The sequence below is a fragment of the Chiloscyllium plagiosum genome, chromosome 6 (genome assembly GCF_004010195.1).
Source record: "Chiloscyllium plagiosum isolate BGI_BamShark_2017 chromosome 6, ASM401019v2, whole genome shotgun sequence".
Classification (NCBI taxonomy): Eukaryota; Metazoa; Chordata; class Chondrichthyes; order Orectolobiformes; family Hemiscylliidae; genus Chiloscyllium; species Chiloscyllium plagiosum.
Genome location: NC_057715.1, coordinates 117745980 through 117760804, shown reverse-complemented (window position 1 = coordinate 117760804; position 14825 = coordinate 117745980). Strand labels below are relative to the sequence as shown.

At 46.6% G+C, this 14825-nt stretch overlaps 1 protein-coding gene across 1 annotated transcript in view; it reads right to left on the bottom strand.

Annotated features, from left to right (window-relative positions):
• The window catches only part of pgap2 (post-GPI attachment to proteins 2), a 44708-nt gene that overhangs the window by 13682 nt on the left and 16201 nt on the right, over positions 1–14825 (bottom strand). Inside the window, exons 3-4 of the mRNA XM_043692728.1 lie at positions 12564–12816; positions 12274–12380 (exon numbers count right to left, since the gene is read on the bottom strand). Of these exons, the coding sequence (XP_043548663.1) occupies positions 12274–12380; positions 12564–12816 (360 nt within the window). The remainder of the gene's footprint in view (positions 1–12273; positions 12381–12563; positions 12817–14825) is intronic.

The following is a 14825-nucleotide window of genomic DNA, read 5'->3' as shown; positions in this document are numbered from 1 at the left end:
TGGAAGTGGGAGGGGAGAGAGATTAAGATTTCATAATTCAGAAATACAATCATTTTAACAACACTGGAGAAAGATTCTGCTCAGTAATTCAGAGGGGGAGAGGTGAATGGGATAAGGGGAGAGAGGGAAAAAGAGGCAGAGAGACGCCAGGGAGATGGAAGAGAGGAGAGAGACATGGGGAGACAGGGATAGAAGGGAATGAGGGAACGGGAAAAAGAGATATTAAGAGTGACAGAGAAATGAAATACAAGTTTCAGGAACAGCGCAATCAGGCCAATTTTATGGAGTTAGGACAGTCATATGGATCAGTTATAATCTCACTCAATGGCGACAGACCTGACAGGCTGAATGGCCTATTCCTGTTCCTATATCCCTATTCTCAACCCACTGCGTCTGGTCTCTGATATTAGGTCATGGCTGATTATCTGTTCAACGCATGACCCCATATCTATCGAGGTCATGAGTAACTGGAAACCTGTCAATCTCAGCCTGAACCTTCTCAGTGAAGGAGCTTCCACAGTCTCTGGGGTCAGGAATTCTAAACACTCCCCACCGTCTGACTGAAGATGTTCCTCCTCACCGGAGTCCAACATAACCTCCTCCTTATATAGGACCGTGTCTGCTGGTTACACATCCCACAGTCAGGGAAACATCCTTCCTACTCTTTACAACAGCTGGGTCAAGGGCACATACTCCCTCTACACTGTCCCCATCAAACACTCCCAGGGACAGGGACAGCACAGGGTGAGATACAGAGTAAAGCTCCCTCTACACTGTCCCCATCAAGCACTCGCAGTTCAGAGACAGCACAGGGTGAGATACAGAGTAATGCTCCCTCTACACTGTCCCCATCAAACACTCCCAGGACAGGGACAGCACGGGGTGAGATACAGAGTAAAGCTCCCTCTACACAGTCCCCATCAAGCACTCGCAGTTCAGAGACAGCACAGGGTGAGATACAGAGTAATGCTCCCTCTACACTGTCCCCATCAAACACTCCCAGTTCAGAGACAGCACAGGGTGGGATACAGAGTAAAGCTCCCTCTACATTGTCCCCCATTAAATATTCCCAAGACAGGGACAGCACAGGGTTAGAGAGAGATTAGAACTCCCTGTACACCGTCCCGATCAGGGATAGTTGAGTGTGAAAGGGTACAAGTAGCTGGACCATTTTCTGAAAGAAAACATTTGAGGTTGAGTTCCACCCCAGCCAAATGGCCCTCCCCCTCAGGCAGGTTCCAGGTTGCAGCTGAGTGTGGCACTGAACTCTGACCTTCCCTCTCGCTCTCTCACTCCAGCAGGATGAGGAAAACCACAAACTGTACTTTGTCCTGAGCCGAGAGGGAACTGAGATATGGATTGCTTCACATATAGGCCATCTGTGACAAGCACACATCCTGTGGAGGAGTGTACCCCGCAGGGTCACACAGAAAAATTACAGCTGACCATTTTGTCTCAGTTGCAGGCAGAGTTTACTCAATGTCCCATGCTCGGTCTCAGTCACGGGCAGAGTTTACTCAATGCCCCTTGCTCGGTCTCAGTCACAGACAGAGTTTACTCAATGCCCCGTGCTCGGTCTCAGTCACGGGCAGAGTTTACTCAATGCCCCGTGCTCGGTCTCAGTCACAGACAGAGTTTACTCAATGCCCCGTGCTCGGTCTCAGTCACGGGCAGAGTTTACTCAATGCCCCGTGCTCGGTCTCAGTCACAGACAGAGTTTACTCAATGCCCCGTGCTCGGTCTCAGTCACAGACAGAGTTGACTCAATGCCCCGTGCTCGGTCTCAGTCACGGACAGAGTTGACTCAATGCCCCGTGCTCGGTGTCAGTCACGGACAGAGTTTACTCAATGCCCCGTGCTCGGTCTCAGTCACAGACAGAGTTTACTCAATGCCCCGTACTCGGTCTCAGTCACAGACAGAGTTTACTCAATGCCCCGTGCTCGGTCTCAGTCACAGACAGAGTTTACTCAATGCCCCATGCTCGGTCTCAGTCACGGACAGAGTTTACTCAATGCCCCGTGCTCGGTCTCAGTCACAGACAGAGTTTACTCAATGCCCCGTGCTCGGTCTCAGTCACGGACAGAGTTTACTCAATGCCCCGTGCTCAGTCTCAGTCACTGGCAGAGTTTACTCAATGCCCCGTGCTCGGTCTCAGTCACAGACAGAGTTTACTCAATGCCCCATGCTCGGTCTCAGTCACGGACAGAGTTTACTCAATGCCCCGTGCTCGGTCTCAGTCACTGGCAGAGTTTACTCAATGCCCCGTGCTCGGTCTCAGTCACGGACAGAGTTTACTCAATGCCCCGTGCTCGGTCTCAGTCACGGGCAGAGTTTACTCAATGCCCCGTGCTCGGTCTCAGTCACGGGCAGAGTTTACTCAATGCCCCGTGCTCAGTCTCAGTCACGGACAGAGTTTACTCAATGCCCCGTGCTCGGTCTCAGTCACGGGCAGAGTTTACTCAATGCCCCATGCTCGGCTCTCTCTGAAGGGATACTCAGCCACTTGCTGAGATCCTGGAAGTAGCTTCTGGCCACCAGTCACTGCTGTTCGGATCCTAGCTGATGTTATTAGTGAGCTGTTCAATAGCAGACTGAAATCTGCCTCTGTAGGTTATACTTTGTTTTCATGAGGTCATCTTTCACTCACTGAAATACAAACACACAGAGCTGCAGAATCAGTTTAAATCAGAGATTTGTTACACACAATAAATGAAGAAAATAATAGAATAAACCAAGCAACTTATAGATAATGCAAGCTTGTGACACATGGTAAAGTATGATTCCAACAGCACTCTCTCACATAATCACACCAGACAGAACCCCTTTCTTTCACTGGTATAGGACCTAACGTAGCTGATACAAATAACCTCTTTGCTGAGTATTCACACAACTGTGCTGAGATTTTCTCAGCTGCACATAATCTCTTCAGAGTTTTAACCAAACACTTCTGGTCTGGAACTCTCAAACTAAACTCTTTACACTGAAACGTCTTATTTCTTAACAGTTCCAAATCACAGGTAGTTCTCCTATAATGGGCTGGTTGCAGCCCTGCATTATAGAAAAATCGCGCTTGAGAAACAGCTCTGAAAGTGTTGGCGATGAAATCATGTTACACCCAACACATGTTTTAAAAGTCTGTGCCCCCCAATTCATCAATCACGTTACAGCAAATTCACATTAGTGAAATTGGCGTTCTAGCAGAACGACCTGTATCTTCTTTCTTCACGCATCCAGCATCAACCAGGAACTCCGCAAAACTGAAACCAAAACGCATTCTTCAATCTAAGGGAGTTCCTCCTCAGTCAAAACTGATAAAATCCAAACAGGACTAGACAGGCTAGATGCAGGATGAATGTTCCTGATGATGGGGGAGTCTAGAACTAGGAATCATTGCTAAAGGATAAGGGGTAAACCTTTTGGGACTGGGGAGAAATTTAATCGCCCAGAGAGTGGCAAATCTGTGAAAATCACGAACACAGAAAGTGGTTGAGGCCAAACATTATGTGGTTTCAAGGAGGAGATATGCGGCAAATGTATCAGAGGAACCATAGCCAATGGATGAAATACCCACCTTATAGTCAGCACATCATTGGTTCAGATTCCATTCCAAATAACGGAGCACTACTTTCAGGCTCCCACTACCAATGCAGTTCCAAGACAGTGCCGCACTGTCGGAGGGTCAGTGCTGAGAGAGTGGGCTCTGTCGGAGGGTCAGTACTAAGGGAGTGCTGCACTGTCAGAGGGTCAGTGCTGAGGGAGTGCCGCACTGTAAGAGGGCAAGTGCTGAGGGAGCGCCGCACTGTAAGAGGGCAAGTGCTGAGGGAGCGCCGCACTGTCAGAGAGTCAGTGCTGAGGGAGTGCCGCACTGTCGGAGGGTCAGTGCTGAGGGAGTGCCGCACTGTCGGAGGGTCAGTGCTGAGGGAGTGCCACACTGTCAGAGGGTCAGTGCTGAGGGAGTGGGCACTGTCAGAGAGTCAGTGCTGAGGGAGTGCCGCACTGTCGGAGGGTCAGTGCTGAGGGAACGCTGCACTGTCGGAGGGTCAGTGCTGAGGGAGTGCCGCACTGTCAGAGGGTCACTGCTGAGGGAGTGCCACTCTGTCGGAGGGTCAGTGCTGAGCGAGTGCCGCACTGTCGGAGGGTCAGTGCTGAGGGAGTGCTGCACTGTTGGAAGTTCAGTGCTGAGGGAGTGCCGCACTGTTGGAGGGTCAGTGCTGAGAGAGTGTTGCACTGTTGGAGGGTCAGTGCTGAGGGAGTGCTGCACTGTTGGAAGGTCAGTGCTGAGGGAGCGTCGCACTGTTGGAGGGTCAGTGCTGAGAGAGTGTTGCACTGTCGAAGGGTCAGTGCTGAGGGAGTGCCGCACTATTGGAGGGTCAGTGCTGAGGGAGTGCTACATTGTTAGAAGTGCCATCTTTAGGATAAGATGTTAGAGTGATCCATTACTGCTCTATCGGGTGAATGTACAAGTACCAAATGCTGCTATTGGGAGAATTGCATGAGGCTTCTCCACAGGTACTAGCCAATAGTTTCCCCTCAGTGAACATCACAAGAAACCAGCTGCCTGATCATTCCCCATTACTGCTTGTTGGATCTTGCTATGTGCAATATTACACGAATGATTACACATCAAAAAGGGCTTCATTGTCTGTGGAGCACTTTAACATTTTGAGGATGTGAAAGGTACTTAAGAAGTATATGCTTTTCTTTTTTCTTTTGTGAGACAGAGGGAATTATGATGGTCTGGAATGCTCTGCAGGACCATTTAGCTCCAACTGAGAATCACATACCTGAAACATTAACTGTTTCTCTCTCCATGGATGCTGACAGACCTGCTGCAATTTCTGGTTTCATTTCAGTCCAAATGGAGAATGTATGTGTGGACTGAAGACTGAATAAAAATCTAACCCTCAACAGCAAAATAAATAGACACACTTCTCTATAATTTGGTTTAAAAAAAGGCTCCTGAGGTATCTGGGCCAATCAGACACACAGCCTGTTCCACAAACTCCCATCTGAAACACAACTTCTATAAATTATGCTGGAGGGTTTTTTTAAACAAAAACACCAGAGGAAGTGTTGGAGGCTGCAAATCAGAAATAAATAGCTGCAGAGAGTCAATGAGGTTTGTGCAGAGTGTCACATGCAAACTGAAAGTGAGCAAAATGTCTTGTTCAGCACGGCCATGCTTCACACAGTCCCAAAGTCACCAAATAAAAGCACAGACACATTGGTGACTGAGTGAGAACAGGATGAGGGGCGTGAAGGGGTAGAGAAGGGGGAATCGACACTGTGGGGGTTTAGAGAATTAAGGTTTCTGCTGTGTCAGCCTGCATGTGCAGTCATTGCAAATTATAGTTCCTGATGCCCCAGCACTCTGCACGATGACTGTTCCTCCTTTATGGCTTCATTTCACAACTACGGACGACAAAAAAGCCACATGATGCAAAAAATACGCACAGACAGCAGTCCAGCGTCACGCAGCCTTTACTGGTAGGGTATAGATAGACCTAACACACTTATAGCAACTGCAGCCAAGTTTAGCTGATGCAGGAAGGGATAGGCTGACTGAGAACTGAGCTCCCAGTGTTGGAAAGGAGGGGGTGAGGGGGGGGGGAGAAACAAGTCAAGGGATTCCCTCCCCATCACCAGTGCTCAGCCCAACACTCACATGGGGAAACTGAGTACCACCGCAAAGACCAATCCCCCCATCCCCCAGCTAACTCCATACTCCCATCAATGATCTGCGAAACATCGGGAGTCAAACCATGCTTGGAAGGTGTTTACCTGAAATGCCCTGCAGTGTGATAATTCCGTCATGACCCACTCATTACTGAACCTACAACATTTACTCTGGCTTAGCCATGTACATCAGATGATCATATGCCCAAAGATCTAACCTTTCAAGCCCCACTCACTTGTGAAGGATTTCTCTCAGCAGACAAAAAGTTGCCGATATGCTGTCTAGGTAAAATCAGCACAAACCAGAAACAGAAGTAGGCCTTTCAACCCATCGGGCCTGCTCCACCAGTCAACAAGCGGCTCATCTGATTATCGTCTCAACTTCACTTTCCTGTCGGTCCCCAAAAACCTTTGATTTCCTTGTCAATCAAAAGTCTGTCTAATTCAGCTTCAAAATATTCAACGATACAGTGGTTGCTGACTCCTCGGATAAGGAACTCTGAATCTATCCTGAGGGTTTCCTGTCTGTTAGCTAACTCTCTTTGTGAGCTAATACCTCACCACTGACAGCGTGAGCTCTTATCTTGTGCAGCAACCTTTTCGATGGCAGCTTATTGAATGCCTTTTGGAAGTCCCAATGCACCATATCCACGGGCTCCCCCCTCTACAAGAATAAAGAGACAGTTTCTTCCAATATCCTGCGCTAGGTGAGAGGTATTTGATCCAGGATTTTTAGCTCCCGCTCCAAGACAGCCTCCAAGTTCCTGACACCCTCCCTCTCCCTGGCAACAGACTGGGATTAAACCAGTCTTCCAGAAACTTGATGTCATGTGACCCTAAAATGAGCTTCCTTTTTAATATTCATGTCACCACTCAAAGCAGCTTGCTTCCACTTCTGTCAATTACTCCACACTATCCTGGTCACAGCTCATCTGCTATTGAAACACTCATCCATAAGAAATAGAACAGGTCATTCGGCCCCTCAAATCTGCTTCACCAGTTAGTAGGATCACAGCTGATCCCACATTCCTCACGTCCACTTTCCTGCCTTTCCCTGTAACCTTCGATTCCCCAACTGATCAGGAATCTAGCTCAGCCTTAAAAGTACACCCTGTTGATATTTTGAAGCCTTTGATCAGATCGCCCTTTAACCTTCTAAATTCTAAAGAAAACAGACCTAATTTGGGTGATCCCACCTTATAAGGTCCCCCCTGAAGTCCAGGTGTCATCCCTGTAAACCTGCGTTGTTCTCCCTCCAAGGCCAACGCACCCTTCCTGAGACATGGTACCCAGATCTGCTCACAGTACTCTCAGTGGGGTCGAACCAGGGTTTCATTCCATTAAAAGGTACCTTAGAAATGTAAGTTGTTGTTCTTGATTAAACCAATTGACCACTTGCTGAAAACAGTCATGTTTTGAGACTTTAGGATGTAAGTTATCTGGTCCAAGTGACTTCTCAACATTTAACCCCATCCTTTAGCTGAGTCTTTAATCTTTTACTAACATTTTATGATCCTGTGAAAAAGCAATATTATAAGATTTAATGGTTCTTCCTTGTTTACTCTCTCATGTATTTTCTCCCTCTTCCATGTTTTTAGCCATCCCAATTGATCCCACCTTTTTCATCTTGTCTGTCCGATCCCTCAGTCTGATACTGACCCTAATTCTGGAACTGAGGCTCTGTACTTGGCCAAGTGGGTGACACTTTCTCTTGGTACGTGTGCCAAATGAATTTGCTGAACAGACAGAGGTAGCTGACAGGTATAGACTCAGGGAATGTGTGCTCCTGCTCCATCTCAACCCGTTACTGAGCAAATTATTTTGGAGAATGATGGGAGTTGGACATCACTGGAACGATGATCACACAATCCAGCCTCCACACACACAAACACATTCACACCCACACTCCATACACCACTGTACATACCACACACCCTCCAAACATCCATACATGGGGCAATTAGGGATGTGTACGTGATCCATAGATATATATACCCCTGCACCAAACCCCCCCCCCCACCACCAAACTCACTGCCACAGGTTATAAAAGGAAAGGGAGACAAGAACTTTCAAAAAAAACCACCTGCTTCTCTAAGTGGCTCAATACCACCCTCTCATGGCAAATGTATGAATTACATGCCAATCAAAAACTCCTGCAATTCCACGTGGTGGGGTCTGTTATCCGAATTAAAAAGCCATCTGCTGCAGTTTTGGTTGACAGAGCACCAGAAATCATGCTGACTCTATTCTCCACACATCACTTAAACAATTTAGAAAAGCTAGAGTGGCAAAATATTGTCAGGATATCTATCAGCTGTGGCTGTGTCCCTTCTCACCTTCATTCCAGAAGCATACACAATCCTTACAGGGTCCCACAGGGAGGATGTCTCTCACTGGCTGCAGGGAGCTAGTGGCAGGGTGGTGCCTAGACACTGCGACACAGTTTCAGAATAATAGGTGTGCTATTTAACACTGAGAGGAAAAGGAATGTGAGGAGGCAATGGTGCAGGGGTATTGTTGCTGACCTACTAACCCAGGGTCACAGGTAGAATTCCAGGGATCCAGGTTCAAATCCCAAAACTGCAGATGATGGGTTTTGAATTCAAATTTCATTAAAAGTCTAATGATGACCATGAAATTGTTCTGAATGTCATAAAAAACCCAACTGGTTCACTGACCTACGAGACAGACCGACAGCAAAGTGAGTGATTTTTCACTGAAAGAAATGACACTAAACAGATCACCTACAACCAACTGGGCCAAGACTGACAATAGCGAACCTGGCTCTGAACAGGCCCTGTCAAAGGCATCCTTAGCAACATCTGGGGACTACTGCCAAAACTGGGAGAGCTGGCTCACAGACAAACCGAGCTCCAGCCTGACACTGACCAAAAAGCCTGATTCAATGGGCCTGAATGAGAATGTGTATAGGGTATAAGCAGGCTGGGAAAGAGATAATATCTAAGTTTTGTGAAACAAGAGGCTCAGCTGAGCATGACTCAGATCAAATAAGAACTTACAGTTAACAATGGGGTGCTGGAGGCAAGGGGAATGGGTTAACAAGGTGGAAAAGCAGTCATTATATAGAGCCATTTCACAATATTGGAAGCATTCAGTATGCAAGGTCAGCTAACAAGGGGAAAAGAATCCATTGTATGAATCCAGTTAACAAGGTTAAGAACATTCACTGTATAACAGTAAAGAGCTTGGTCTCTGCTATTGGTACTCGCTGATTGTAACGGCCACCCAATTAATATGTATGTTGCCTTATCTGGACGCTCCTCCCTGTAAAATGACGATATAGTTCATGAAGAAGCTGCTGATCCAAGAAGACTGTGAAGTCATGTCTCTGTGCACGTGGGTGATTGTTCTCTCTCCCTCCAGGCCCCAGAATAAAGGTGATGGTGGTAAAACTATACTGTGTCTCTGAGCGTTTTGCTTCGATTGAGGAGGGGAACAGGATGACATGACTACACCCAGACTCCACAATTATCATCCCGAGTATGTCCTGCCCTGACGGTAGGGGACGAGTCCAGCAAAGGAGGTGACCCAGTGATATACAGCATCCTAAGGGACATAGCTGCTAGACTGGGTCTGCGGCAGGTGGTGAGGGAACCAACAAAAAGGAAAAACACTTGACCTCATCCTTACCAATCTGCCGATGCATCTGTCCACGACAGGATCAGTAAGAGCAACCATCACCCAGTCCTCGTAGAGACTAAGTCCCACCTTCACATTGGGAATAACCTTCATCATATTGTCTGGCACTGTCACCGTGCTGAATGGGACTGACTTTAAACACTATTAACAACTCAAGGTTGGGTATCCAGGAGGTGCTGTGGTCAATCACCAGCAGCAGAACTGTACTCCAGCACAATCCGTAACCTCATGGCCCAGCACATCCCTCACTCAACCATTAACATCAAGCCAGGGATCAACCCTGGTTCAATGGAGAGTGCAGGAGGGTATGCCAGGAGCAGTGCAGGCAGACCTGAAGCTGAGGTGTCAACCTGATGAGCTAACAAACAGGATTACTTACATTCCAAACAGCATAAGCAACAAGGGATAGACAGAGCTGAGTGATCCCATGGCTAACAGATCAGATTTAAGCTCTACAGTCCTGCCAAATCCAGATTTTTGATTTGATTTAATTATTATCGTGTATTTTGTTACAAAACACAGTGAAAAGTGTGCAGTGTCACCACTCTCTGGCACGATCTTAAAACACATAAAAATAAACAGAAATGGAATATATAGGCAAAAGAATAAAGAAATAAAGGTGTGAAACTTTACAGTCCTTCTTGTTAAGTGCTCCACCTTGGGCCTGGTGTCTGGGCATGAGTCCCCTGTGCCATGTTGTCACCACTAGAACGGAAGTCACCCACTCTTCAGCCTCATCTCCCTTCCACTGTCACCCTCACCGTACCTCACCAACACAGACACCGGCCTAAACTCAACATCACTGCTGCCACGTGTCTGCTTCAGGCCTACCTCACACTGATGTAGCTGCTGCCAATGTCGCTGGGTCTCATACTGGCCCCAAGCTCACTTCGCCCATCAATCTGCACTGGACACAGACACCACCGGGAACCCCAACTCACCTCCACAGCAACCATGTGCTGGCACTAGGACCGCCTCGTCAATGCAGTCATGAACAGTGATGAACAATTAAACGACTCACTGGGAGGAGGAGGCTCCACAAATATCCCCCTCCTCAATGATGCAAGAGCCCAGCACATCAGGGCAAAAGGTAAAGCTGAAGCTTTCACAGCAATCTTCAGCCAGAAATGCCGAGTGGATGATCCATCTCAGCCTCCTTCTGTGGTTCCCAGCATCACAGGCACTAGTCGCTGGCCAGTTTGATTCCTTCACATGAAGGCAATGGAAACATCATTCCAGTAATAGTCCTGAGGGCCTGTGCTCCACAGCCAATCAGCACTCTTTAATTTTCAGGTCCCCGACTACCCACAGCAATCTGTGCTGGCATTGGAGGGGAGACTCCTCAGTATTATGTCTAGCATTGGCTTGCACTCAGCAGCACATTGCACCCCTAGCCAAGCTGTTCCAGTACAGTTACAAGGTAAAAACAATGACTGCAGATGCTGGAAACCAGATTCTGGATTAGTGGTGCTGGAAGAGCACAGCAATTCAGGCAGCATCCAAGGAGCTTCGAAATCGACGTTTCGGGCAAAAGCCCTTCATCAGGTGAGGAAGGCATATAGACTGCAGCAGTTCAAGAAGGCAGCTCACCTCTACCTACTCAAGGGGCAACTACAGACAGGTAATAAATACTGGGCCCAGCCAACAAAGACAAAAACAAACCTAGTGTAGTGAATCTTTGGAATACCCCTTTCTGGAAGGCTGAGGAGTTTAAGTCAAATTGAATCCATTTAAGACTTCGATACTAAAGACAAAACGAAATACAGTAAAACAGGACCCAAGCACTGATCCTTGCGATACCCTAGTAATACTGCTTACCAACCAGAGACCCATTTATTATTGCTCGTGAACCAACTCTCAATCAGTGCCAATACATCACCACCTCAGCCAACACGCTTTAACTTTGTCCACTAACCTCTAATGAGGAACCTTATCACAAGTCTTCTGAAAATCCAAACACACAACATCCACTGGTTCTCCCTTATTAATTCTTGTAGTTACTTCCTCAAAAATACTCCAGTAGATTTGTTAAGAATGCTTTGCCTTTCAGAAACCAATGCTGACTTTATACAATCCCATTAATGCTTTCTAATTATGTCTTATTATAGACTCTAGCATTTTCCCCACAACTGATGTTAGGCTAATTGAGCTAAATAAAGGATTTTACACTGATCCTCATTCTTTATCAAGCATCTCAATCTTTTCATTGCACCTAAATATGAGTGTGCTCCCACTTTTCAAATGCCAGCACTGGAGGAACAAATCCTACAGTGATTACAAACCTTCAGGATGACCACCAGCCATTCACTATCCTGCCTGCCATCACTGACCCTTCTCCCCATGGTACTGCCCCTACATCACTTGTCTGAGATAATAACCAGGACAAGTAGCAATTCAGGGAATGAGTTTGAAGTTTTGGAAACATTAATCGGGTGTGGGAGGGAGATTGCCAGGCACCCGGAGAAATTTGAGTGAATGAAGCTGAGTCAGCACAGAGTGGACAAGGCAGACTGGAAAGGGTGGAGCTCGGGGGTCGGCTTGTGTGAAGTTATGACAGTTTTAGATAAGAAAGTCAGGATATTCATGTTGGCAGATGGTATAAAGTCTAGGTGACACAGATTTAAGATACTGGGCAAGAAATATTGTGGTGGATGTGAAGTCAAGCTATTTCACACAGTGATTGGTAATCTGGGCTCACTGTATTTCAGGGGTAGGAGCAGAGACAGTGAATGATTTCAAAGTGAAATTGGATGGTGCTCGAGGGAGATAAACTTACAGGGGATACAAGGATAGAGCAGGGGAATGGGCCACAATAGATAGCTCTACACAGGGCAGGCATGTACCTGATGAGCCAGATAGCCTCGTGTACTGGAAAGGACTCCGGGCAAGAGAGAGAGAGAGAGAGAGAGAAAGAATGGAAGAACAGAGCCAATTACCTCTGGACTTACTGTGCTTTTCCTGGTCTGCTGCCAGATGATGCAGGTGAGGATCATGTGAAGCATTGATGATCCCATGAAGGTAACAAAGGCTTTCTCATGAACCCCTGGAATGACACAATCAGGCATGATCAGAGGAACACATCCTTCCAATTAACACCAAGGCATTGGTCAGAAGGAACTCAACACCACAAGAAAGACCCACAGCACCCTGCACTCCAAGTAATATTCATGCCTAAACTAAGAACACTTGCAGTCGCAAATGGCTGGCTTGGTGTCCTTGGACTCACAGTGATTCTCTGTTGATGAGACATAGGTCAGGAGCAGCAACGCCAGGTTCTCCAGCATGTTGAAGGTGAAGTTGATGAAGCAGAGGGGGCCATACCAATGGCTGGGTGAAGGAACACGGCGGTAATGGTTCCAATACGCAAGTCCGACCAGCAGCCGTGGTGCTGAGTGCAAGCCAATACAGAAACGCCAGACATAGCGCTGAGGAGTCTCCCCTCCAATAGCAGCACTGATTGATGGGAGGTAGTTGGGGACCTGAAAAATGAAAAGGAATGCAGAGTGACAAGAGCAAGGATTTGCATTTTAGGATTCCTATATTTAAATCAGCATTCAAGATGGCACTGACACAGGGTGATTCTCTGTGAGCTTTCTACAGCTGATCTTATTCTCACATTTCTTACAATTGTGCTGCACTTTTAAACCTCAATTCCATAACTTTATATTCCTCACTCTGCACAATCAGCCCATCATCTTTGTGTCTTTGTATGTTATGATCTGCCTGTACTGCGCGCAAAACAAAACTTTTCATTCTACTCAGGTACATGTGACAATAATAAATCAAATCAAAGCATTCAACACTGCAAATTGTGGTGTCAACCTTTCCCATTCAATTTCACTGTCAACTGTCACAGTGTAATTACAGCCTCTGGTCATCAGGTGGAGCTAGTCCCAGTCCCTCCGTCTCAACGCTTTCAGTTTCTTGCATTTAAAGAACAAACTTACATCCCTAGCTTATAGAATCTTCCAGAACAGAAGAAGTCCTTCAACCTATCAAATCTGAACTGCCAAAGATTCCACTAGCTTCACTCACACACACTAGACCCTAACCTTGAATGGTGAACTTCAAGTGGTCATCCCAGTAAAAGTGTTTGAAATGCTGAAAGGACAGGATACAGGAGACAGAAGGCAGGCGACCTTTCACAGTTGGGGAGTTGAGATCAAGAGGCTATTGTCAGGTTTACTGTAAGAAATTTGGAACAGAGGGCAAGAATATCTCTTGGTAATTAACTCATCCTCTTCCCACATCCTTTCACCAGTTCTCCAAGGTAACACCCGGAATGGTGAGTTTTTCCTGAGTGAATAACCGTGGAAGTGAATTCAATAAACTCTCTTTGTCCTGTTATCTGTTCTAAATTTCATCCATCTAATGGATAAACTCAGCAGATCTGGCAGCATCTGTGGAACTGCAGAAGGGTCACTGGACCCAAAACGTTAATTCTGCTTTCTCTCCACAGATGCTGTCAGACCTGCTGTGTTTATACAGAAATTTATGTTTATGTTTCTGATTTCCAGCATTTTGTACTTCTCTAGGATTTCTTTCCTCTTTCATTTAATCTTATATTCAAGGCCTCACATTCTCGAGCAGGATCTGGGAACAGTCTGATCTTTGGTATAACCAATGTGGAAGAGGCCACCCCTGGTCATATCTCACTCCATTGGGCAAAAGTGAGCACCGTAGATACCGGAAACCAGAGTTTAGATTACAGTGGTGCTGGAAAAGCACAGCAGGTCAGGCTGCATCCGAGGACCAGGAGAGTCGACGTTTTGGGCAGAAGCCCTTCAGCAGGGATCCTGATGAAAGGCTTTTGCCCGAAACATCGATTTTCCTGCTCCTCGGATGCTGCCTGACCTGCTGTGCTTTTCCAGCAATTCTCACTCCATTGACACGCTGGGTTTGATTAGCAGTCAGTCTGAGTAACAAGATTGGTCAGAGTCAGCTTGATTAATCTTCTGGAATTTTTTGAGGATGTAACTCTGAAGATGGACGAGGAAGATCCAGTAGATGTAGTGTACCTGGACTTTCAGAAAGCTTTTGATAAAGTCCCACATAGGAGGTTAGTGAGCAAAATTAGGGCGCATGGTATTGGGGGCAAAGTACTAACTTGGATTGAAAGTTGGTTGGCTGATAGGAAACAAAGAGTAGTGATAAACGATTCCATTTCGGAATGCCAGGCAGTGACCAGCAGGGTACCGCAGGGATCAGTGCTGGGACCGCAGCTTTTTACAATATATATTAATGATATAGAAGATGGTATTAGCAATAACATTAGCAAATTTGCTGATGATACTAAGCTGGGTGGCAGGGTGAAATGTGAGGAGGATGTTAGGAGATTACAGGGTGACCTGGGACAGTTAGGTGAATGGTCAGATGCATGGCAGATGCAGTCTAATGTGGATAAATGTATGGTTATCCACTTTGGTGGCAAGAACAGGAAGGCAGATTACTACCGAAATGGAATCCATTTAGGTAAAGGGGCAGTACA